The sequence below is a fragment of the Scophthalmus maximus genome, chromosome 3, assembly GCF_022379125.1.
Source record: "Scophthalmus maximus strain ysfricsl-2021 chromosome 3, ASM2237912v1, whole genome shotgun sequence".
In the NCBI taxonomy this organism is placed as follows: domain Eukaryota; kingdom Metazoa; phylum Chordata; class Actinopteri; order Pleuronectiformes; family Scophthalmidae; genus Scophthalmus; species Scophthalmus maximus.
The window spans coordinates 27,950,829-27,975,480 of record NC_061517.1 but is presented as its reverse complement, the minus strand read 5'-3'; the positions used below and the strand labels follow the sequence as shown (position 1 = coordinate 27,975,480).

Below are 24,652 nucleotides of genomic sequence, written 5' to 3'. Positions count from 1 at the left end.
GTCATCTTGCTGAGTAAAGTTCGGCTGATTTAGTGATATGCATCTTTAGTGATAGAGATTGTGTTTATATAAGGTATGTGTATTCTGTAGATAATTCTGAGTATTCTGAGAATGTGATTCAGTGTTTTGCACTGTATGTAATGACTTTTGGTATGTCAGTTTGACTGTCTGCTTCACAGATTTTGCATACTGAAACTTGTGAAAACTGAAACACAGCAGTTTTTTATACTGCATAAAGAAATATATATATATTTTTTTAAATTACATGAACTACAAAGTTCTCAGAGGACACTCTTCATTTCAATTCTCAACATTAGTTTTCTTTTAGTTTAAACTTCCTCTAATTCACATCTAATGCAGTTCATAGTACAATGGTAAAGATAAAAATAAAGTGCAGCGACCTTTTCACGAGGTCCTACAAACAAAGTTTCTTTAAGAGATTGATACTAATTTTCTAAAGCTTACAAAAGACCTCTGCTGTGGCATTCTGTGAGATGAGATGACCTTTGACGGCATAAAAAATAACCTCAGAAAGAGCTGTTTACACCTTTTAGAATGTCATGAAGCATGTTACTGGGCTTCCCCTTTCTAACTGCAGCTAATTCTTTCTTCAAAAATGTATTGGTGAGGATGTTGATACTGAAAAAGAGTGAGATGATGAGTTTACACTGAATAATCATTCTGTCACCAGGAAATAATATTTCCGATTCAAAAAATAATGAGATATTCATTATTGATAAGCATCTAGTCTAAAAAAAACAAATATACTTACAAACAGGTATTTTTATTCAATTGCAGGCTCTATGCACAAGTAATGTTATTTTATTTAAATTCAGTGGTGATTTTTCTACTTTATCACCACCAAGTGGAAAATGACTAAAAACAACTGTTTAGGAACTGTACTTTGAGGTTACCTGTGCTTTTCCTCTCTATGCCACTATTGTTATCATTATCAACATCATTACATCTGTGTCAGTATTATTATTGTCATGAATGGTAAATGGACTGTATTTGTATGGAGCTTTTCTAGTCTTATCAACCACTCAAAGCGCTTTACAGTACAAGTCACATTCACAGACGTGCTACTATTTACCGCACACTTGCTGCCACTTTTATACACTCTAGAAAGAGATGTCCGAGCCAATTAAGTGCGCAAGGACACTTCGAAATGCGGACTGGGGAAGCCGGGATTGAACCCGCACCCTTCTGGTTGGTGGATGACTGACTCTACCTTGCTTAGTCTGACAGAGCTTAAATACAACGGTTGCACAACTGTTCCTGGGCCGCCTCTCACTTCTCTCCCTCTCTTTCCACCCACCTCTCCTTTCTCCCCCATTTCTCTCCTCTCAACCCAACATGTTGTGGCTGACGGCCGCCCACAACTGAGTCTGGTACTGTTAGAATTTTCTTCCTGTGCACAGTCGTCAAGTCTTGTTGTACCAACGACCTGTTGGTACCCTGGTCCCATTTTAACATCTCCCATTTCTAACTGCTGAGTACAAATCCAGAAGTACAGTACTCACCATGTATCTACATTTCACCGATGTTGATTCATTTGTCAGTAAGGTTTTGAAGAAAATTCTATGTTAAGTGTGAAGCATGGAGGTTGCTATGGGCTGTGACGCAAATGATGAGACAATGAGTAGATTTAGAATAAAACAGAAACTAGTAGCATGGCGGCGAAGGCCATGTTTCAACAGTCATACGTAGCTGAATCCTTGAAAGCATTAAGTAGTTTGAAAAGAATGGATGACTAGTGGCCAGACTTTTGTATTCACTCAAACTTGCTAATTTCTATAAATTAATAAAACTGACGGTACAGCTGACAAAAGCCTATTTTCTTTATCACAATAAAATGTCATTGGCACTGGTAGAATTTGACCTCTGATAAAATGAATACTCACCACATATGGACTGAATTAGCTGAGTCCATCACCTGTGTCAGGGAAGGAGTGAATCATTGGCATATCAACAATATGATTTTCACTCTGAATAACACGTACTGAGAGAGCAACATAATTTATCGTACAAACATACGTCAACCACAACCTAGTCAGCAAGAATGAAACAGGATTTTCACCTCATCACCATTTGCTCAGACATCAAGCGGGATCAGAAAGTACAGTCATCAAAACTTTTCTCACACTCCTCATATTCACATGAGAACACAATTCACACAGTGAGATACAGTATTGACATTGCTTGTTTCACTGTTACACTGCCATGGCTAACTGGGGCATATAAGAGTGTGTGTGTGTGTGTGTGTGTGTGTGTGTGTGTGTGTGGCTGTCATAGCTGGAAACACACAAAAAACACACCTGCACAAATAGTGATTTTTTCTTTTCCATTCCTCACAGTTGTTAAAATCACAACATACATGGTCTCCAAGGCACAAGGTTTTGAGATACCCCACTTTAGGGATTGATTGAAAAAGCCTCCACTGTATGAATCATCTGATACTGTGGATAATTTACATTAGTCTACTCTTTTTATGACAAAAAACTGTTTTTGATGAGTGTTTCTGAGAAAGCCCACTGATTTCACACAAAAAAAGCAATTTCCATTCACCTTTACTCTTGTCGGGTTGAGATGAAAGTCTCAGTAGAAACTCAAACTGAGCATAAATAAGAAATTAGCTCAGAAATATGTCATGTGATTTAGGTGGGACCTACTTCTTAAAGGACCATAATTCTTACACTCAAGTGAACATGACAAGAAAAGTTTAGTTTATGTTTTTCCTTAATCAAGGCTAGTTCATTTCATTACACAAGTACATTTTCCCACTGGATGTCTGCAGGTGAGGAAAGAAAACATGAACACGAGGCTTAATTAGTCATTTTCATTAAACCACAGTGTGTAATATCTTCCTTTTTCTTGTCATTTTGGAAAACATAGACAAATATTTGTAATAAATCTGGAAAGTAAGATGAAAAAGAAAGTCATGTTGGGATGCTGTGTGAAAACTCAACCTGTTTGCTGAAATCTTGGACATGTAGAGCAAAATGTTGAATATTTGTGAAGGTGGACGAAGACGTTATTTTCGCAGGGCTTGATGAACTTGATGAAGATTGTTTGTTCTATTTGCTCAATGTGAAATAACGTACTTTCCAACCCATATTTTTTCAGGTTGTCAGGGCAGTGTTTGGAAAGTGTTTGTTTTTTTCTGTGTTTCTTGTTTCTGTTTGATTTGCTGAGAACATGTACTTTTGCTGTTTCCTGCTGAACATATAAATACTGAGTGGATATTTCCGAGCTTTACTGTGCCCTCTTCCACTGAGACTGACATAAGGTAATAATTTACCTTTATTTTATAACATCATGTAGCATAAACATTTTTAAGATAAAAAATAATATAATAAAATAATAAATATTTTCACATAGATAATTAAGTCTTTCAAATTGAATTGAACACTAAAAATATAAATGTTCCAGGAATGCGCGTGATATATAGTGTATGTTATTTCTTTTGACATGTCCACCTAAATAACAGTGTGTTCTTCACAGATCTGTCTATCTTACGTTTTCTTAAAAAACATATTTCCTGTGGAGTAACTCCCCGTCTGATTCATTTCAAAGTATCTTCCTCGAAGAACCTGACAGAAGGAAGACGGATGCAAGCAGCAGGTTGTTCACACATGATACGGTAAGCACTAACCTTACTGTTTTATCAAAACTCGAAATCATTGATCATTACAGGAATTTGCTCAGACCAAATTGAAAAGCCTTAGAATATGTGTAGGATTAGAGCATGTGGTGAGTGAGATGTGCGGGCAACATGTGTCAAAATATTTAAAAAACCGACAACAAAATACACAAAAGTAATTGTTTGTTTGATTGAAGGGACAAATACTGGGATTTTTTTTGGATAATTATCATAATCCACATTCTTCTGCTTGATCAAATGTTTGTAGAGAAGTCTTACTGAATAGTTCCATACATGGTTGCAGTTCAGTTTTATTGAAATATATGATTACATTCCAGCAGCAGTGATTGAACATTTTGATACATTTCTCTGACACATTTCTCCAAAATGATCGCATTAAATTCTACTAAACATTCAGGAGGGTGTTAAAATCACTTTTGATTGTAGTCCAACTATATTTATTCTATCTGAATTCATTCAAATTATACTGATCTGCCAAAGATCAAACAACATCATCATATATGTCAAACAAATAGTATTTAAAAACATAAGAGGACATGAAAATGTATCATCATCACTGTAACCAGCATCATCTAGGTCTTCACATATTCGGTCCAATCTGTCCTAAATCTTCTCAGATTTAAAAGACATGATTTATCTATGCTTGGGGAAAGAGCCCCCAGAAGGAAAATACATATGGAAATTATGTTAAATAATATTCATGAAATGTTATTTATCTGAACCACTACTAATCTTTGCTAAATTCTCATGAATTCCTGGATAATTATGGATCTTCATGGCTCTGAATGTGAGCACTCTTTGATTGGTGTTGATGCCATGATACTTTTTTGTCCATTATAAGTATTGGCCCATGGAAGTTCATTTCAAACCATAGTCTCTGCACTTGTATAATGAATCATGATTGTATACACTGATACTCTTCAAAAGTCCACATTTTAAAATAAAAAACACACACACACACACACACACACACACACGGCTTCCACTTATAAAGATGACTCATATGTCCCACTCAACATTTAGGGACAAAAGAGTTTAAAGCAGAATAATAAAGCCCAGAAGATATTTATGAATGAGTGGAATCATGTTGCTCTTCCAGACTTTTCATTTGTCCACTCTGGTTTCAAAACAGAATTTCTAACAAACAGAGGGAGAGTTTATCACAGTAAATAAATATACACTCATTAATATTAGAGCTCCGTTTGAATTCAATAAAGACGATTTGATTCCTGACAATCATTTTAGTTCATTTTTCTATCACAGAAACAACACAAGGAGACTGTGGTAAGAAATATTAACTAATACTATATGTTTTATTAGAACAATGATCCACACACTGATCAATATTCCTCATGATCATGAATTAAAAGTTCAGTCACACATTAACGTCTTCTCCTCTGCTTCAGCAGCAGAAACAGTCTGACTTCACTTCAACTTCTCTTCATCATAGTTTGATCATCGTCAGACAAATGGGCAAAAATATTCACTCAATAGTAAACTTGATAAAGTCCTGTGCTTATTCACATGATATTTTTAGGCTGACTTTAAATATTGAAAAATATTTTGAGTAGTTCTTTTCTATTTCAGTTGTTTGTTCATATTATCTTCATTTCACTCTGTAGAATGCCACTTTTACATGTCGCTTAAACCAAACTGACCTGCTGCACGTAGCACGTCTTTTTGATCATATTTAAAACTTAATTATGGATTTGACGATGCCGCTTGTAATCACCGACTCTGCCTCTTTCACGTGAACGTGCTTGTAACCGGAGGAGAACCCAGAGTTGACTGAGACAATTGATGTCCAGCTTCGGAGGTCAGGTTATCAGGATGATCAATGTTAGGTTAAGTCAATCCAGATACAGAAAACGTATCCTGCGTCTGTTGAACTCGTCTCGTAGTACAGAGATGCAGTATATTATTATGGTGCTTCTATGTGCTGTTGGAAAGATGCAGTTAAAGATGTAACAGTGTGTTCATAAAAATTACAGACCGACAGACTGTAGCTGTCTTCTCTGCAGAAATCAGGAAATTGATTATATTGTTACAATATAATCAATTTCCTGATTTCTTATTGTAAGAGAGCAGTCCAAACGTGCACCTTGCAGCTCTGGTACATTCGACACTTTTGACTGACTTCCTTTTCTGTGTCATATTTCCAATTTAATTCAGGGTTGTTGTTTTTTCTAATTGCTAACAAGCAATGGTCCAAACAGAAGTCACATTGTCAACAGTCTTCACACAGTCTGTAAAACAGAGTCTCTGAAGACCAAACTCTTAATTATTTTTTCACTGCTTTCACACAAAATATATTCAATGACCACATTCTCCAAAATCCATGAACTCTTTTCTCATTCATAATCCACCATCTGCAGAACACTATAGATTTGCAGCACATTTTTTGAAAAATCATTAAAACTTCAAAGAAAAAAGTTCACCTGCATGAAGAGTTTGGAGAAAGCGCCTTCGGTATGGACCAATGCTTGTTAGCGATTTAAAAAAAAAAACAACTCCGCATACTCACTCCCTTCTTTGAAACCACAGGTTGTATGTCAACTAGATGGAAGAGGCAAATATTAAAGCAACGTGTACACTAACATTTTGATGACTAAATACTGTGAATCTGGTCGAAGCTCCACAAAACCAAAAGGCTTTCAATGTTCATGTGGAGGCACTAAACTCCAATTTAAATCAGAGGAATTCAGTCAATTAGATTGACTGTAATTCTAAAGCACTTAACAACCACTCAAAGTACTTGTACAAAGTACATTTCACATCATATTTACCCTTTAACACACATTCATACAGAAATTGCTATACATGGCACATTGTCACTCACACGTGCTGACAGCCATCAGAGGCTATTCAGGGTTCAGTGTCTTAGACATGTGGACTGGAGGAGCAAGGAATCAAACCACCAACCGTCTGGGTGCTGGATGCCCTGCAACATCTCCCACAGTCAAATAGGGTTAGGGTTTTAAAAATGAATTCTAAAATCTCCATGGGTACTATTGTGAACATTAAGAACCTATATTACAATTGTGAAGCAACAATTCAAAGTGTGCACACATCTGCAGCCTGGACAGTAGACCAATCAGTGACTCTCCCAAACCTGATTAGTGTAACAATGTCACCCACTCAGTAATTTGAAAGTGTGTCAGTAATGTGATTGGGATGTGTGATTTGAGATATGGGACTATGTAAATAATGAGCCCACACATAGGTGTACCGGACCGTGATGTGGCTGATTACAATATCCAAACAGGAAATACTTCTTCGAATCCATTTCTTGCCGTCAGATGTTGACTCACAAATAGCAACCAAACATCCAACCACTCTGAGCGAGTAGTGATGTGACTAAAGCTCTCCACTTTGTCAAAGCAGACACACACACACTTTGATTGGGGAGACAAATTCAACAGGGAAAACCAGAATGAGAGATGACAGTGAGAAGCCACAAACATCTTCAGAGGCATCTTTAGTCACTTTCAACTCAATTCCTGTTTCTGTGGGTGTGCATTTGCAGAACACAGATGCGGTATGGGCTGTTTGGTTTATTGTCTAGATGCACGCTTCCCTACAGTTTTAAAGACATCTCTGATGTGACAGATAGCTGAAAGTCAGGGCCCCACTTCACATGATACCTTCCTTACATGCTGTGCATGGTGGCAATGACTATCACCTGCTTCATTAAGCAATCATGACATGTCGTAAGCTTTCAAAAGACCTCAATGGAAAACGTCATGAGGTCAAGGAAAGGTGGAAAGGAGGATTCATAGGACCTAAGAAAAGCCGACATTGCTTCTCAGAGAATCTGACTCGACTTTCACTATTCTACGGCCTCATGTGACGATGGATGTCATTGACGTGCGTATTTACTTGTGATTTAATGCAGCATTTCTCCACAGTGCTACTCCACAGGACACATTTGCAGCGATATTACATCCAATAGTTCTTTTGAGGATGAAAAACAGCAGTGGTAATTAACTAACATTTACCGTAATCAGTGCTGGTCTATATGATATGGTACAAACATTGTGTTACCAATGTAATACAGCTGTACCAAGTACTGTACATGAGTACAATTTTTATGGTATTTGGACTTGAGATTTTGAATTTTATTCGACTTAGTACTCGTATTAGTAATATTTGTGGATTAGAATTTTAAAACCTTCAATGAGTAGTTTCACCACCTACAATATTACAGTCAAAAGATGACTTCATGATGATAATAATCCAATGGCAGCGGCCAAGTTGCCTGCAGAATAAGTAATTTCACTGTTGATAACATCAACTCAAATTAATAGCGTTATTTTTTATTGCTGTTAATTAAGTGGATATAAAATGTTTTAATGCCTTTTTTACCTCCATGAATACAATCTATTGTAACTGACGTAAAGTCAAGATGGCCCGATTCTTTGTTCTACAAACTGAAAGTGTGAGGATGCTTGACACAGTCTTTAAAAATGAAGACTTTGACAGCTTTGTGCAGCTGATGAAGGAAACATCACAGAATGAAACACTCCAGGAAACATTGTATCTGGTCTGAAAAACTAAGCAGGCATCTTTGACAAAAACAGGCCCCAGAGGTTGCAGGTGACAAATGTTATCATGCGGCTGTGTGTGTGTGTGTGTGTGTGTGTGTGTGTGTGTGTGTGTGTGTGTGTGTGTGTGTGTGTGTGTGTGTGTGTGTGTGTGTGTGTGTGTGTGTGTGTGTGTGTGTGTGTGTGTGTGTGTGTGTGTGTGTGTGTGTGCGCGCGCGCGCGCGCGCGCGCGAGAGAGAGAGAGACAGACACTGCACCTGCTATGAATAACCACAGTCTCCTTCAAACGGCAGGGTACAGGAAAGCCTTCACACACAATGTTTTGAAGACTTTAAATCGTGCATGGCTGCAGTGAATTATCCGGAGGGTGTGCATTATTTGCCGATAACACACGCAGCAATTCGTATCCATCGTGCTTACTTTCTGAAAACGTTGATGTTTGGATTGGTTGGAGAACATTTGGATTAGCTGTTCCCAGCTGTTAGGTATTCTTTTAAAAGGAGCTGATCTTAATTCACTTTGAGAGACATTTTCATCTCACAAATCTCACAAACACTTTGAAGCACGTCCAAAGTGAAGCAGTACTGTCCCTCCTATCACTGCAGAGATGCCAGAGACATTCAGTGAGACTGTGAGAGGTGGACGGGCCCAAGCTCAGCCACAACGTGTCCAGATCAAACCGCTGGAGGAGTCAAGCCCTCCTCTTACTTTGCTTCCTCCTCCTCCTCTTCCTGCTCCCCCGCAGACCAGGGACATCATCTCGCCACCTGTTTCAGGAAGTCAGGTATGACGCAACTGACATCACACCACTATGCTAGAACAAACTCAACTCACGTCTATTTTGATAATTGATTAATCTCTTGGTTATTAGTTGAATGGATCCATTCTTCCTCGGATAAATAGACAAAAGCTTTCCAGCAGTTTATTTGAAGAACAAATAATTTGTTCAATACTCTTTCAAAGATCTTGCAAATTAAAATAAATGGAGTGGAGGGCCTTATCCAGCCCTGCAGTCCTCTGGACTCGTCCCCAAATCCGGCACTCATAGCTTCCAATAGTGACATTTGGTCATGTGGGGGGGTCACACACTTTCCACTTCTGGTACTGCATGTGTTCACTCACAAGTCTAAAACAAGACACCTCAGACTTTCAGCTGAAATGACAATCAGCAGTGTTTGCAATGCACCAGGCTGAACTCCATTGCGTTTGGAATGTGTGGAGAACAGTTTGGACAGCAGTGTGTGAGCATTTGAACAAAGTGTACACCACTTTGTTCCACATTGTTGTGCAGGTTGTGGTTGAAGCCACGGGAGAAGTGGGTAGACTTTTGAGAACCAAGCAATGAAAAACCAATCTGTGCAGACTGTGGCTAGAGTTTTCACATGTGGCTCCAGTTGTGTCCACTGTCGTTTAGCAATCAGAAAAAAAAACTATCTCCATATTCTATACACGCATTTGCAGATTAGTTTACAGACACACAAACCTGATTATGCACACATGAATTGAGATACAGTTAAACAAATGCGTGTGTGTGTGTGTGTGTGTGTGTGTGTGTGTGTGTGTGTGTGTGTGTGTGTGTGTGTGTGTGTGTGTGTGTGTGCGTGCGTGTTGGAGGACTTTGCCTGGCTACATCCTGCCTGTGCCCTAAAACAACACAGAAAGTGGAAGAAGTAGAAACAATGACGTCGTTTACGTGTCTGTTCAAGTTGTGTACCCAGTTTTGACTTGATTCAAGACTTTATGGGCAATAAGCTTGTATGTGACATGCTGAACAATTACCTTCTTACAGCTCCGTAAGAATACTTCAAATATGTGTAGTTCATACTTTTTACATTGTAAGCAGGCTGATGCTTATGACTGCTAACTCTTTTCTCTAACATATTTTTTTCATACAAAATTCAATTCAAGATTAAAGCTCACCTTTTTAGAATATATCAAACTACTAAAGTACATATGACTGGCTCCACAAAAATGCCTTGACTAGATGAATTGTTCTTCAAAATCCATTTTAGTAACAAGGAAATTCTTCTCGTACAAACACAGTGTGTTGATCAGTATCAGACTTTTAGGAGAGTGTGCTGAATAATGTGACAGAGGGAGAAACCACAGAAGCTTGCAGAGCTGTCAGTCTCTCCGCCAACTGGATTTGATGTACCAGAAGTATTCTGATTGAATTCACGAAATACAAAAGAAAAATCTTCATCTCATTTAGCTTGACTATATTCTCAATATTTTCACCCCACATAGACCTCTCATATATTTTGTCACCTTCTGCTAGTTTTTGTACTTAAGTAATTGTTACCTCCCTGACATGTCCAGGGGAAGAGGGGAGTTACAAAAAGGTGTAACAGGGAGGAAACTAATATGAGTATGAATTAACAATTTATTTACAACGGAATTTCGGCTTGGGATCAATAAAATATCCATCCATCCATTCATCCATCTATAGACAAAGGGGCCATAACAGTAATTCTCTGACTCGAGCAGCTGCCTCAGGGTCTTTATGGAGGTCTCCATCCAGCATCATGCTGGGCCGCACCTAGAAGTGGAACATCACTGTGCCTGCCTGTCTCTTTGCCTCGACTACTGTAATTACTATCGTTCCCTCTGTACTTGCCTCAGCAAGTGGTCTCTGGCCATCTACCGTCATGGTTCTGCCCCTATAAAATCTGAAGACCAGGAACTTAAGTTTCCAGTGGAAATTTATTTATTATTCCATTCCTTGTGTATCTCTAAGTTCCTAGTGTGTCTGTGCCTTAGTTAGGTTACCTTAACATCCCCCGTCTGTGATTTCTTGAGTTTCCTGTTTTATTCTCAAGTCCCCTTCCTGGTGTCTTGTTTCTGTTCACTTTACCTTCTCTGTGTCTCCTCCCCCTGTGATTGTCCACACCTGTTCCTTATGTGCCTCACCTGTTTCCCATCACCTGTGCCTCCTTGTGTCTGTTAAGTTTCTGTGCTTCCCTTTTTCAATTCGTCTGTGATTTCCCCCCAGTCTGTTCCTGTGTTTTTGGATGCTGTTTTTGCTACCTGTTTTGTCAGAGAATATCCGTTTCCGTTCCCATACCCGTGGACACCTTTTGTTGGTTTTTGTTTTACTTTGGAAATGTGTAAGTTGGTTTTCTTTGCTATTTATTAAATTACTATTTTTTGCACCTCTGCATTTGGGTCCTGCTCCTTGACACATGACATCTACAAATGATCCACAATGGCACCCCAGATCCGGCAGGAGAATAAGATCTGCCGCCTCTGTTGACGCCTTGAAAAAGCAGCTGAAAGCTCATTTATTCAAACTGGCCTTAGTCTTCTACCGTCTGGTTTTCCAAATGTCTGGTTCTATTACTGTTTAATTTCGACAAACGTAAAAAAGCACTCTCTCACACTCTAATTACACTTACCTTTTACATTAGTCATGGATTGCGTTATTGTTTAGTGTTACTTCATGTAAGACCATTCCCTCTGCTCTGATTCTGCACATAATTGGCAGTAGCACTAGTTACGACCCAGCCAGTGAGGGGAAAGGGTTGCAACATAAAAAACAGATATTGGTGGTTTATATAAAATGATTTATTGTGAACAACTAAAGGAGGGGAAACAGTACGGGTGGATGCTGTTTAAATCAAAAACAAGTACAATGAAAAGAGAACTCTATAAAGAGCAGAATTAATGACACTAATCTAACTATCTCAAAATAAACAGAGTGAAAATCAAAACCTAATGAACGACTATTTTCAGTTAAAAAAAAACATTGAAAACATCAACCCTGTTCCGGTCCATTCTTAAATAACTGTAGACTTGATCGAAGTCTGTGATTGGATAGCCTGACCAATCAGGGCCACAGGAACTTCAGGAGCTGTGTCCAATCCCACGTGAGCTCCGACACTTCCTGTTCAGCATACTTGGAATGAAACCCATGAACACCGAATGGAGAGGGGGCGGGCCTATATGGCCTTAACAACTAGCAATGTTTTCTAATTGTTTTGGTTCCTCTAAATCTTTTTTTTTTTTTCCAACATTTGTGAATGGAACTCTCCTGCAAAGGAAGAAGAGTAGGCAGTATTATATGGCAGTTTTAGATGGGTCAATAAAAATAATGAAATCTCATGAACGTGCACCATGAACAAGTGGTTCTCATCAGGTATCGACATCAGCCACCCAAAAAGTCCATCGGTTTGGAAAAACAGCATGAGGCTCTGTGACATCTTACTCTAACTTTGTGGGTGTCTTCTCTTCCAGTGTTGGAGCAGTATGGAAGACATGAGGCAGAAACAACAGAGACCGTCAGTGCTGCGTCAAGTTTTCCAAACAGCTTCCACGCGACAACACGGTATGCAGACATTTCAATGTCCTCAGCTCCAGATCAGTAACATCGTAATTCCACATTCCAATAATTTTATGTATGCTGACTTTTTCCAAGTTCGCTTCATTATGTATGTTTTCCAATGTGCAATTAACAAAGTGAAAATCTGGGCTTTAGAGACACAACCATTCTGGCATTAGTGATTGATACTTGTCTGACCTCGGTCTCTCTCTCTCTGTCTTACCTTTCCCCATCTGTTTAAGTAGCTGAGGCAGCTTAAGCTGTTTCATGTCCAACAGGTCAAATATCTACACCAATGCTTTCTTTCTTTCCCTACTCCCTACTGAAAACAATGCAGCCATCTCCAGTTGTGAGGAAGAGGGGGATGGAAGCCATTTTTCCCAGTCCTCCTCACCATCAAAGGGTTCCTTTCTCAGACAAAGTCATCACTTGATCCCTTTGAGGACAGATGGTCCGAAGCAGAGCTCCATCCAGGCCAGAATTCATGATGGGTGAGTGTTGCATGGTCACATCACATTTACATTGAATGATAAATTACTTCATCATAATAGGAAGATCGTCTGTTGTCTACTAGCTATAAATACGCCGTGATGAAAACCTGAAATATATTTGCATATTAGAATTAGAATTCCTCTACTTGACGTGGTAAACATGAGCCCATCCAGCTGATCTGTGATGTTGACTTGGAATGGGCTTATGAACATGCCCTGTGGTATATCTGGGATGGGGTACTGCAGGAGGATGTGGACACTGAGTGCTGTTCTCAATTTATTGGTTGAACCATGTTCCAACTCTCATCTACGGTTCTGAGCTTTGGGTAGTTATCCCAAAAATGGGATCATACAAGCATTCGGATGAGCAGCTCAGCATCCAGAGGAAACTTGGAGGAGAACAATTAATGTGAAAAGGAATCAGTTGATATGTCTCCCTGTTAAGGTTTGCCAGGCATGTCCAATAAGAGAGATCCCATGGCAGGCCCGAACGTGCCCGAGATATTACATATGCCATCTGGCCTGTTAAGGTAACAAGATCACCCAGGAAGAGCTAGATGATGTGACTAGGCAGATGACACTACCTCGCTTAGATGCTAGTACTTCCAAGACCATGATTCCAAGACTATAAACCATCTCTCCAATGTGTTCTGGGTGTTCTCCTGGTTTCACATGCCATGAGCAACTCCACAGTGAGGCATCCAGACCAACCTTTTAGCAGATGTTCTGCTCCAAGATCCTTGTGGATGTGCAGGCTATTTACCCTGTTTTAAAGCTAGTGTTAAAATTGATCTATCTGTGAATACGTAAGGGTCTGCATGATGTCAATTTCGTCATCAGAACAGAAGCTGCATTTGAGGTGCTGTGCAGATGTAGATGTACCTACACATTTGCTACAGCATATCTGCGCAAACCTGTCAACTTGATTTAGATTTATTTTTCGTCAACTAAATCTTTGGACAACCTAACCCTAACAGACAACATTTCAGTCTAGTTTTGATTGACACATTTATTGTTTAACGATGTTGCCAATATTCAAAAATCATAATTTGCCTCATAGGGCTTGACATAAATCCCTAAAAAAGTTAGCATTCATGTTTCATGTCTAAATTATTATTTTTTAAATTCCTCTTTTAATGCCCATTATAATATCAAATAATTAATGACTTTGTCATGCATTCTATTCATTTATAGATTAATACATGTATTTGTAGATATTTTATTAATGCATAATTTTATTGTATAATTTGTTATTAATTAATTAAATGCTTAATTATTTTCGTGAAACATTATGACAGCTACCTGAAAAAATACATGGCACATTGTCGTCACCACTCTTCAGTCATTTTTTCCCCGCACTACGCCACAATGTGCGAGTTATCCGTACATACATTACGTTGCCAAGTTCTGCACTCCCTCTATTGGCCAATGTTGGTAAACACATTTTTCCGCCCAATTTTTTTTCTTGAACAATACACAATGTTTGTCTCGTGAATACTAGAGTGAAAATGAATAGTTGTTGAGCCAAAGTATGAAACATAAGTTGTAACTTTTACATTTGACTGTCTATTTATGAACTCACTGTTCCATGGCAGATACAAGAACAGGCCATACGAGCTGCAGTTCCTGTCGGCTTGGGGAGACAGTTATTCACAATCAGATTGCAATGACCTCAAATGTAACATTTGGTTTGTAAACTGGCCTGAGGTAGAGCTGCTTGTTTAAAAAATCACCAACACAAATCTTGTATCTGCTGGTTAACTTATTTAAAATAACTAAAATACTACACGCTAACATTTAACACGTAACTTCTAATGATGGATACATGATGTCACTGAGACGTTCTTCTTCCCTCCAGCTTCTCTGAGGGGACGAGTTCTCTGTTTGTGAGAGGCCTGTGTCGCTGGCCTGGCTGTGAAGCTGTGTCTAAAGATTTTCCGAGCTTCTTAAGGTAAGTAGACTGCTGAATACTGCATTCACTGACTCACTTGTCATCTAAGTGTTGAAGTATTTCACCTGCAGTAGAAACATTTAACTGACTAACCACTCTTACGTTGAGATCCATAAAGTAATAATAACCTAAAAGGAATTGGCTACTTCTCATCAATCAATACGACCAAGTGATTTTGAATGTGCAGTAGTGATGATGAGTGATTTTGTGTTTCTCAGAAGGAGATGGGGGATGGGTTTCACAGCGTGTGCATTATGTGTGCACAGACATACTGTACTGTACGTGTTGTGTTGTTTTGTATAGTATACTCTAGTAAGAAAAAACTCTAGTTCCATCACACAAGTATGTGCAAGGCCTGTATTTATCAAACTTGCAGTAGTTGTCGTAATCCTTCTTCAGTGGTGTCTAAAGTACAAGCGGCGTTGGCTGAGTGAGAGCAATCAGCCACATTAGGGACCTCCTCAAGTGGAAGTGGAAAAGACCAACTCTCAACTGATTACATCAATTGATCACATCTGCCCAGAGAAGATCTGAGTTACAGATCCACTCTACTTCTGTCGTCTTGTAAAAATATGACAGAAGTCATCAGTTCACTCGTGAGAATATTCTTCTCCAAGAAGATATAGAAGTATTTTAAAAAACAAGCAAACCTGCATCCTGATTCGAGCAGAGTGAGAGATGTTAACATCAGGTTATGGCTAGACGCCGAGATGGCTGGTCAGGATTAGGACTAAAGCGCCACTCTGGTTAAGGAGACGTACAAGTTGGTGGAGAGAACAACAGCATCTGTCTCTGTTCTGGACACAAAGACAGAATTCTTATCTGAACTTGGGTTTCAGAGCGCACAATTTCCAAACACTGCTGTGTTTTGACTTTTAGGCATCTCCATTCGGAACACAGCCATGGTGACAGAAGCATTGCTCAGTGGAGGGTCCAGCAGGATATTGTCCAGTGCATGGAGAGTCAGGTGCATAACGCTTTACAACTAAACTAAAAATGTGTTTATGAAAAAAAATGAATAAAACTAATTTCTCCAGTTTACTGCTCAGAAACTAATTCCTTCTTTGCTAAGAACGATGGAAATGAGTGTTGTTGCAACAGTATTCTAAACCACTGTACATTGTTTTCCAACTAGACGTACTAGAATGGATTTCAATAATTATTGCGAACTGTGAATAATTTAGTTCGACATCACCCTCTGTGAATGTCTAGACATGTGATCACTTATTTAGAGGAAAAATCTAAATGTAAATAATGAATAATGTAAAAATCTAAAAAATAATGTCTGTTTTTTTCAGCTCATCCTGGAAAAACAGAAACTTATTGCCATGCAACTTCACCTGCACCTCTCTGAACACAAATACACTGATGTGGTATGTTCCATCCAGTTGCTCTTGGCTTTCCCTGTTTTCTCCAGCTTGATTTGCTGGATTAAACAATTTGCTTAGGGTAGCCTGAAGAAATTCAAGAAGACTAGAATACAAAAAGTCTTTGTTTATGATTTTTCCTTGTAAATAAAGCACATGTCTGTTGATGTCCACCTCGATCACTGCCTGCAGAAGGCTGCTTGTGAGTGGCCAGACAGCCTTCCTCTGTTCCTGCCACAGCCTCAGGTGGCAGATGGAGACAGAGGGCAACACTGGTGCATTCAACAACTGGAGGAGTTGTCGAAGCATTGCTACGGAACTACTGGTGCTACCAACCTTCTGCCTGGTAAAACATTTAATGGAAGTTTATTGTTCACCAAATATTACAGAAAAATCATCAAAATCAACCAAACACACTGCTCTCCGTTTTTTTGAGCTCTGCAAAGTGCGAGGGAATTTACTAACCGTAGCGTTCATTTTGTCAGCTATTGTAGTTTTAGTCATATTCAACCAGCAATACACTTGGTCGAAAACTAAAACTTAAACTCCGGACACTTTGGTCTCGTCTCAGTCAAAGAAAAACTTTGTTCCAGTGTTAGACAACTAAAACGATTGACATTTGAGATTTTTAGGTCATTACAAAATTTGTTGACAACTGTTGTTCGAATCAATGCCACAACTGTGCATTTGAGTCAAACTCCAACAAAGTGCTTTCAAATGTTTTTACAATGTGCAGGGGTGTGTCCAGGGCCTCATCCATATTAATTGGACGGTGTGCAGCAATCTGATCAGTTTCACCAACAAGTTGAAACATGTCAACTTGTCTATAATGTACTTCATGTACAAGTTTAGTTTAAAACTCTACCTGTGCATGGTACAGTTTAATAATTTTCATTAACATTTGATTCAAACTCACTACTCTATCATTACATGCTCTCAAGAAATGTCCCAACACTGTGGTATTTACAGACTATCAGCAGTATAATAACACAATCCAAATCATATGTTTGATAAAAGGAATTGATTGTATATCATTATTGTTGTTGTACAGATTTGGTCCCCAGTATTGAATATTACAAATACAAAAACATCAGGCCTCCATATACCTACGCCTTCTTGATAAGATGGGTGAGTTCCTGTCAAAGATGGCAAATGAAAGATGTTCAATTATTTGTGAAGCTGCTAATAATAATTCTTGACAATCACTGATTTCAACCTTGTTTAGGAGATTCTTTTCCACAGTAAATTCTAAAGTTAAGGTTACAACGCCTCATTAGGATGAATGTACAACAGAGTATGAGTGTAGTCCAGCTGATCTACTATTAACTTTTGCAGTGGTGGATAATTTGTAAATGCATTGAATGACAGTTTTAGTCCTAAGTGTGTGTGTTCTTCACTGTCTGGCTTTTTGCAGTCTATTGTGGAGTGTCCAGAAAAACAACGCACTCTTAATGAGATTTACAACTGGTTCACCACCATGTTCTTCTACTTCCGACACAACACTGCTACCTGGAAGGTTTGAATGACTTGCATCACAGATTCACCCCGATACCTGCCCAAATAATATACAATACACTATTGGAGCCTTATGGTGAATGTCACTTGTTTAATTTTCCACTAAAAAGCAAATGCACCATGTTTTGTCATCATACTATATTAAGCATTTGCATGTTGAAATCTTGAATTGTATGACTTTGGTGACTCTGTTGTGTTGAGTCCAAAATGGGAGAAAGAATCCTTTTTCCTCATTTCTTTTTTCACACACTGTTCAGTCCTCCTCATTCAGACAGTAAGATTGTCAGTGAAGTGAAAAAAGGAGCACACAAGGGCTGCAGCCCAACTGTTATTGTCAACATACTTTTTCATCTGGAGCACTCATTGGTGGCTGTCCCCCAGAGAAAAAGAACTGACCAGTCACAAATCTGTAGGTAGGCTTATGAATGGGGTTGTGATTTTGCTTCATTGATAGTAAGTTACCTACAGTATCTACATCTGTTTGAAAAGGCATCAGCATTAAGGAAATGAGAGCAGATGAGATGTTCGCAGCTGTAAAGGTTGTTCTCCACTTAGATATCATCTCATAGTGAGGTGGAGACCTCACAATTAGGTGGGAGGAAAGAGAGAAGGGGGGAGAGAACATGGTTGTATAGTAGTCGTTTTAATGTCGTCAGGACATGTCCTTTGCTATCGATCATTTGAAACAAAACAATGACCTCCATGTCAGACTCAATAGGTGAAGTGAAACAAAATGGCACTTTGTTCTGACCATCAGGCTTCACTACAGATGGGTGAGGGGGTTTGGGATGGAAGGTTTTTAGGAGCAACACTTCTATTACATCCTATAGGATCGATGGTAGCCAAGGGAAAAAATCCCCATGGTAATTACCTCCCATATGCATTTTTCAATGCCATTGTCTTGTTGCCTTGAAGTAGAGTGATAATACAGACAGCAAAGAGAAAAACTTGTGAATGTAGATCCATTAGAAGAGAACATGTTTTACTTTGCTCCTATGACAACAGAACGTTGTTCCTGTTCTCTCCAGAATGCAGTGCGTCACAACCTCAGCCTACACAAGTGTTTTGTACGAGTGGAGGGAGGAAAGGGAGCTGTGTGGACAGTGGATGAAACCGAGTACCAGAGGAGGAAGGGTCAGAAGTATCACAGGTACAAACATCTTCACAACAACTACAACCTTTCAATTGTGCTCTGGATTCCAGTATTCAATTTGTTTAATTTATGTGTCTTTTCATAGTTGAGTGAAATTAAAGTGTGTGCGCGTGTGCGTGCTTGCGTGCGTGTGTGTGCGTGTGTCCAGGGACTGTCCTGTCAAGTGGCTCACATCCTTCTCCCAGTATTTTCCAGAGGACCCCTGATCACCAGCAGATGGCAGCACTGTGCTCCTGGGGTCAACATGTCAACTTAGTGTTAATAAGTTCACATGTCTGTTTTATTTCATTTTATTTTCAAATGACTTGTTGAGCATTGGCTGTGTTGTTTGTTACAAATACTCATACCTGGCAGCTGTTGTTGTACAACAATCACAGATTTCTAATTCAAAAGAGTTTTTCTTTTTGTTTATAAATCAATGAATCCAAAATGTTTTGCGGTTTTTTCTTCAGTCTGATTTTACCCATTCAGTAGGTGAGAGGTCAGCCAATGGACTGTATATAAAAATGGATTACGTCACCAGCCCTACGGTCAATTTTACTTAACAAGGTTCCTAACTGAGTGAAATGACCCGGAAGTACTTCATCAGCACCATGATAAGAGCTGTTCAGATTCTCTAAATGCATAGGAAAGGAGCTTCAAGGCTTATTTTCCTATCTCCTTTAACATAAGGTACATTGGGCTTTCCTAAACAAAAGGAAAGGACAAGTAGATGCCCCAAATATTTTTCACCATGTTGTCCTTGTTTAGCTTGAATCAACCCGCTAAGAACTCAACTCACGGGGCGAAGTCCCCTATAAGATGTATTTTGTAGTCCTCCTTCAGAAATGTGTAGTTTCTCCACAGAAGACGGGCGTCAATAACATCCGTTGTCACATAATTACATAGTTTAGTGAAAGTGGAGTCAGATTCTCTAAGCAGCGCTTTTAGCTGTTCCTAAGTCCTATGAATCCTCCTCTACACCTTTCCTTGACCTCATGACTTTTTACATTGAGGTCAAGGACAAGTGGTTAGGAAAAGGTGATAGGAAGGACTTTCGGAATCTACCCCAGATCCAGAAAATGACGCCAATGACCAGCAGAGGACAAGTTTCAAGTCTTTTGTAAATTATGGTCCATTTAGAGTGAATATAAGATAAAGCACCTAATACAATGGAGCGTGAATACAGCATGATTGACAGTTAGAACCATCCAATCGGTTCATGGTTGCAGGTGTAGGTGGGCACGCAGTGGACAAGCGCTAAGTTTGAACCACACCCACTCCTAGGGGGCAGACGCACGTCAATAACATCCTCCGTCGCATGATGACGTAGTTTAATCAAAGTCGAGTCGGATTCTCTAAGCAGCGCTATCTGAATTTTCTTAAGTCCTATCAGTTGTCCTTCACACCTTTCCTTGACCTCATGACATTTTCCACTGAGGTCAAGGAATAGTAGATAGGAAGGACAATTCTGTTAGGATTCTCCCCCCACGAACTATGGGACCGTTCAGTGTTTTGTTTGTGGAGTCTTGCTTTATTTGCTTTTGTGATTGTGTTCTGTGGTTGTACCTTTGTATTCCTGTTTTATTTAGAGTCTTGTTCCTCGTGTCCCTGCACTTACCCCTCCCTGTGTGTTTGTTCACTTTTTTTTCCCTGTCTCCTGCCGCTGTGATTGTCTGCACCTGTTCCTAATGTGTCTCACCTGTGTTCAATTAGCCCCGCCCACCTTGTGTCTATTTAGTCTCTGTGCTTGTCTTTGTCAGTTTGTCTGTTGGTTTTCGCCAAGTCTGTTCCTGCGTTTTATGGCTCCAGTGTTTGCTGACATTTTCTATTTCTGTCCCGATACCCATGGACACCTTTTGTTGTTTTTTGTTTTACTTTGGATATTTGTTTTGCATCTCTGAATTTGGGTCCAATTCCTGCACCTGCGTCACAAATTCAACCTCACCCAGTCTCTCCCTTCCTCTCTATGATTCCCAGGTTGATGCCACTGATTGATCTAACTTTTTTACTCCCTCATTCAGGAAAACAACATTGCATATCACTCCTATGCTGATGACACACGGCTATACATATGTCTCTGCCAACCACCGTAGCCCAGCGAATGACCTTGTCCAATGTATTACCGATATTAAATATTGAACCTCGAAAGATGTCTTACAGCTGAATGAAGACAAAATCTGAGATTCTCCGGATAGGTCCCAAGGCTCTGAGGCAGCAGAATCTCTTTCTGTTGACCCTCTTGAATGTAAAACCTTTGTGAGCATGTCAAAAACTTTTAGATACTGATTTTACCTTCCGAAAGTTCCATAACTCATATCTCCCAAACATATCTAAAGTTAGATGCCTTTTGTCAGATTCTATAAAGGTGGTTCATGATGTAATGAACTGACTGGAGCATCTTTCATAACTTAGAGCTTGATGAGGCAACTGTCACGATCACTGACTATATCAACTTTTGTCGACAATGTTGTGGGAAAAAAGTTAAGTGTGTTTAAGCACTCAATCTTACCTTAGTGTAGCTCCACTTGAACTGTGCTTTCAATTACACAGGGAATGGAGACAAATGAACCTTACCTGATTTTCAAACAATTTATTAAATTTCCCACAACATACATTGAAACAAAATAAGCTTTACAGCTACTTTAGTAGCTTTAAGTTTTAACCAGATTTACAAAACTTTGACCACATGTCACACCTTGAGGAACACGTCTAATCAATAAGTAAATATCAGCATTTCCCCTATTGTTTTGAAAACAATTGTTGATTTTAAATAAAGAAAAAGGTCAAATATTATTCTGTGAATGATAGCACCAAAGTGCAGGTTTCCCTTTCAACAGCCAGTGCAGGCAACAGACTCACAGATCTCACAGGCATCAGAGTGGGAAGCCACCAGCACTGGAAAAGAAGAAAAAACAGACAAATGAAAACGTCACGCATCAACGTAACTGCCTGTGTTTTGATTCTAGCTAGTGCTTAGTATGCATGCTTTCATCAGCGCCACAGAGGGAAACATGGGCCATGGTGTAGGCTACGGTGAAAAGTCTGACTACTTTAAACAGAGAGAGCGACGACGAGGCAAAGTGCAGTAAATAAGGGTCGTTTATTAGATGCAAGTCGGGTCACACCCCGAATCTGGACAAACATTTAAGGCAACACGACATTGATTTGGAGCATTTTACAGTATCGATGTCTTGCGGCGTCTCTCTCTCTCTGTGTGTGTGTGTGTGTGTGTGTGAGTCAACTTCAGCCTGATGAACTCCCCACACTGCTGAAAAAATCCTAGATGAAACGCTGTTGTAATCCCAAAAAAAGATGCAAGGCATCTGTTATTTAAGTTTTGAAAGCATTGTGTCTGCCTGGGACCCCTCAGAGCATGTCAACCATGAAACCAATCAGTTTCCCTTTATTCTGTTTGCAGCAGTTGGGCTGTAAAATAACTTTTAGGATCTTTTAAAATAACAACGTTCATGTTCTGCTCAGATTATTTAATAAGGGTTTCATATTTTACAACAAAAAGAAAAATTTGAGAAAAGTCACGAAAATTGAAAAAAAAAATAGAATATAGAAAAAAAAATCTTTGTTATCCTTTTAATCATTTTTGGACTTGGATTTCTCTTGCAACCCCCTTGGGGTCTTGATTGGGAACCATGGATTCAGATAATCTGGATAAACAGTTGATCTGTTTCTGATCATGTGACCGCTCATGTTTCTTGACCCTTTGGACTGTTACCATGTTTACAGACCTCAGATATGAACTTGCTAAGTACAATGCTATCAGAACTGATCAACTGATAGACAAAAGACTCAAGCTGTGATACATCAGGAATATCCTTTCAACCAGCACTTCTGCTTGCATATCTCTCTCCATTTTCAGACCAATCACTCCCACTGCTCTGACCAAAGGTAGAGCCCCTGATTGTCCCTGAGCTGGGAAGAAATTTTGGAATGTGGGATATCAGCAAAGTGTTTTCACAAAAGGCAACATATGTTCTGACATTACATAAGACCATCACAGAATTCTATGTAAAAAATAAATCTTACCCAGTCTGGCCAGAGATGCTCCAGCATCCTTCCTCAAACACAGAGGTTTGAAGTCTTTGGGCAGAGCTGGGTGAGAGCACATAGCCGCTGCTTTGGCCTCCAACAGCCGGAGTTCATGCTCTGCTGATGCATCATCACCAGTCATCAAAGCCCCCAGTGCCCTCACTGACTCCAGAGAGAAGTCAAAGTCTCCCTCCTACAAGAGATGGCAGATCTAAAGGTTAAGATAGTTAATACCAGTAACTCCAGTGAACTACCTGCTCAGAGCCTGCCCCCACCCACACCCCTACATCTACACCCACACAAACCTTTCCAATGCAAGGTTAGGGGTTTGTGTCCAGGTTTGAATCCAGCCATTTCTACAACTTTTCAAAACCATGGTACAGGATTGGACTTCTCTCTATAGATCAGCTTTTTAAAATATTATACCCCCCACTCCACACCACCAATTTCCAATGGACTTACCATAACAGTCACAGCACTGGTCAACTGGCACAAAACTGTGAGAAAGACTGACACACAGATGGTGGTCCTCATCTTGATGCTCTTGTTATCACCTGCTATTGACAGAGTTCCTCTTGTTCTTCTCTGAGTGTCTCTCAGTCCTGCTCTGTTCCATAGCACTGCTGCAGTGTATTTATTAAGGAGTTTGTCTTGGAGGATAGTTAATGATAAACAGCGGCCACTGTTTACAATGCCATAAAAGCTACCCTGTTGTTCTGTACTGTGGCAAAATTTGAGCAAAAGCGATGGTATTCACTGTTTTAGTTTCATGTTTGTGATAGCATTTGTGAACTACTCTGCGCCGTTAACTTGATCAATCAATCAATCAATCAATCAGCCTTTTCATATCAACAACGCAGCATGAAGTGCATTACAGAATAAAAGCAATAAAAACATTACCATCATACCCCTTCCCCCACCCCGATCTATGCACAGACCAAAACAAAAATAACAGGAAATAAGGAAAATTACTACAGATCATTAGCTGACATTTATTCCATTCCTTTGTCAGCAAAACGGCTACATGAGATTAGGCTCTATGGAAGCAAATCTGTCTCACCAGACTTTGAAATTTAAAAGGCACAATTTCTACTACTGAATTTTTCAGCATTGAAATTATTTAAGCCTTCACATTTGAAGCACTGAATATTTTTGCTTTGAAATTATGTATCTGAATTTTTTGCTTCTGTATTCAACACTTCAACATTTCCATTATTGATTTTTACTTTCCATTACTCTTTTTCAACAAATTCATAATCCAAAAATTCAAGTTATGAAATTCATATCATATAATTTCGAGTTGCTCAAATTCCACAGGCTAAATTCAGATCCCAAAATTCTGTGTTAAAAAATTCGGATGCAACATCCAGGACACCAGGTATAAGCAATTGATTCTGTGTGAACTTGAACCAACATATATAGAATCACTGTGGAAAAGTTGGAAAGATATTCACAGATTCTGACTTGTCTACAGCATAAGTTTCCTCCAAAAGACCAGAGTTCCTGGCAGGATGAATAACATGGGTCTCTATGAGCAGACAGCAGTGAGACGAGTGCGCAGGGACCGTCTAAAAAGCCAAACGTCGAAAATACTGCTATGCACTGTAGTGTTACCAAAATCAC

General features: G+C 39.3%; 2 protein-coding genes across 7 annotated transcripts; one reads left to right on the top strand and one right to left on the bottom strand.

Moving 5' to 3' along the window:
* The first annotated feature begins 2,779 nt into the window (after positions 1-2,779).
* Positions 2,780-19,433, top strand: foxp3b (forkhead box P3b). 6 transcript variants are annotated; one of them, XM_035646044.1, is made up of 13 exons: positions 2,780-2,797; positions 3,591-3,643; positions 8,814-8,992; positions 12,442-12,532; positions 12,864-13,017; positions 14,876-14,968; positions 15,848-15,935; positions 16,267-16,341; positions 16,489-16,681; positions 17,387-17,463; positions 17,750-17,851; positions 18,879-19,000; positions 19,152-19,433. In XM_035646044.1, exons 3-13 carry the CDS (start codon positions 8,816-8,818, stop codon positions 19,207-19,209), a joined length of 1,230 nt encoding a protein of 409 aa, XP_035501937.1. In that variant the 5' UTR covers positions 2,780-2,797; positions 3,591-3,643; positions 8,814-8,815; the 3' UTR covers positions 19,210-19,433. The 6 variants fall into 6 exon arrangements, with proteins under 6 accessions (XP_035501937.1, XP_035501941.1, XP_035501940.1 ...); XM_035646042.1 differs by lacking the exon at positions 2,780-2,797 and adding an exon at positions 2,915-3,289 and having other exon boundaries at positions 3,577-3,643; XM_035646043.1 differs by lacking the exon at positions 2,780-2,797 and adding an exon at positions 2,915-3,289 and having other exon boundaries at positions 3,505-3,643.
* A 2,127-nt stretch (positions 19,434-21,560) lies between these two features.
* LOC118317400 (guanylin) lies at positions 21,561-23,658 on the bottom strand. Its single transcript, XM_035646049.2, has 3 exons — positions 23,492-23,658; positions 23,027-23,222; positions 21,561-21,880 (listed from the first exon to the last, which is right to left on the bottom strand). Exons 1-3 carry the CDS (start codon positions 23,561-23,563, stop codon positions 21,816-21,818), a joined length of 333 nt encoding a protein of 110 aa, XP_035501942.1. The 5' UTR covers positions 23,564-23,658; the 3' UTR covers positions 21,561-21,815.
* Positions 23,659-24,652: the final 994 nt, after the last annotated feature.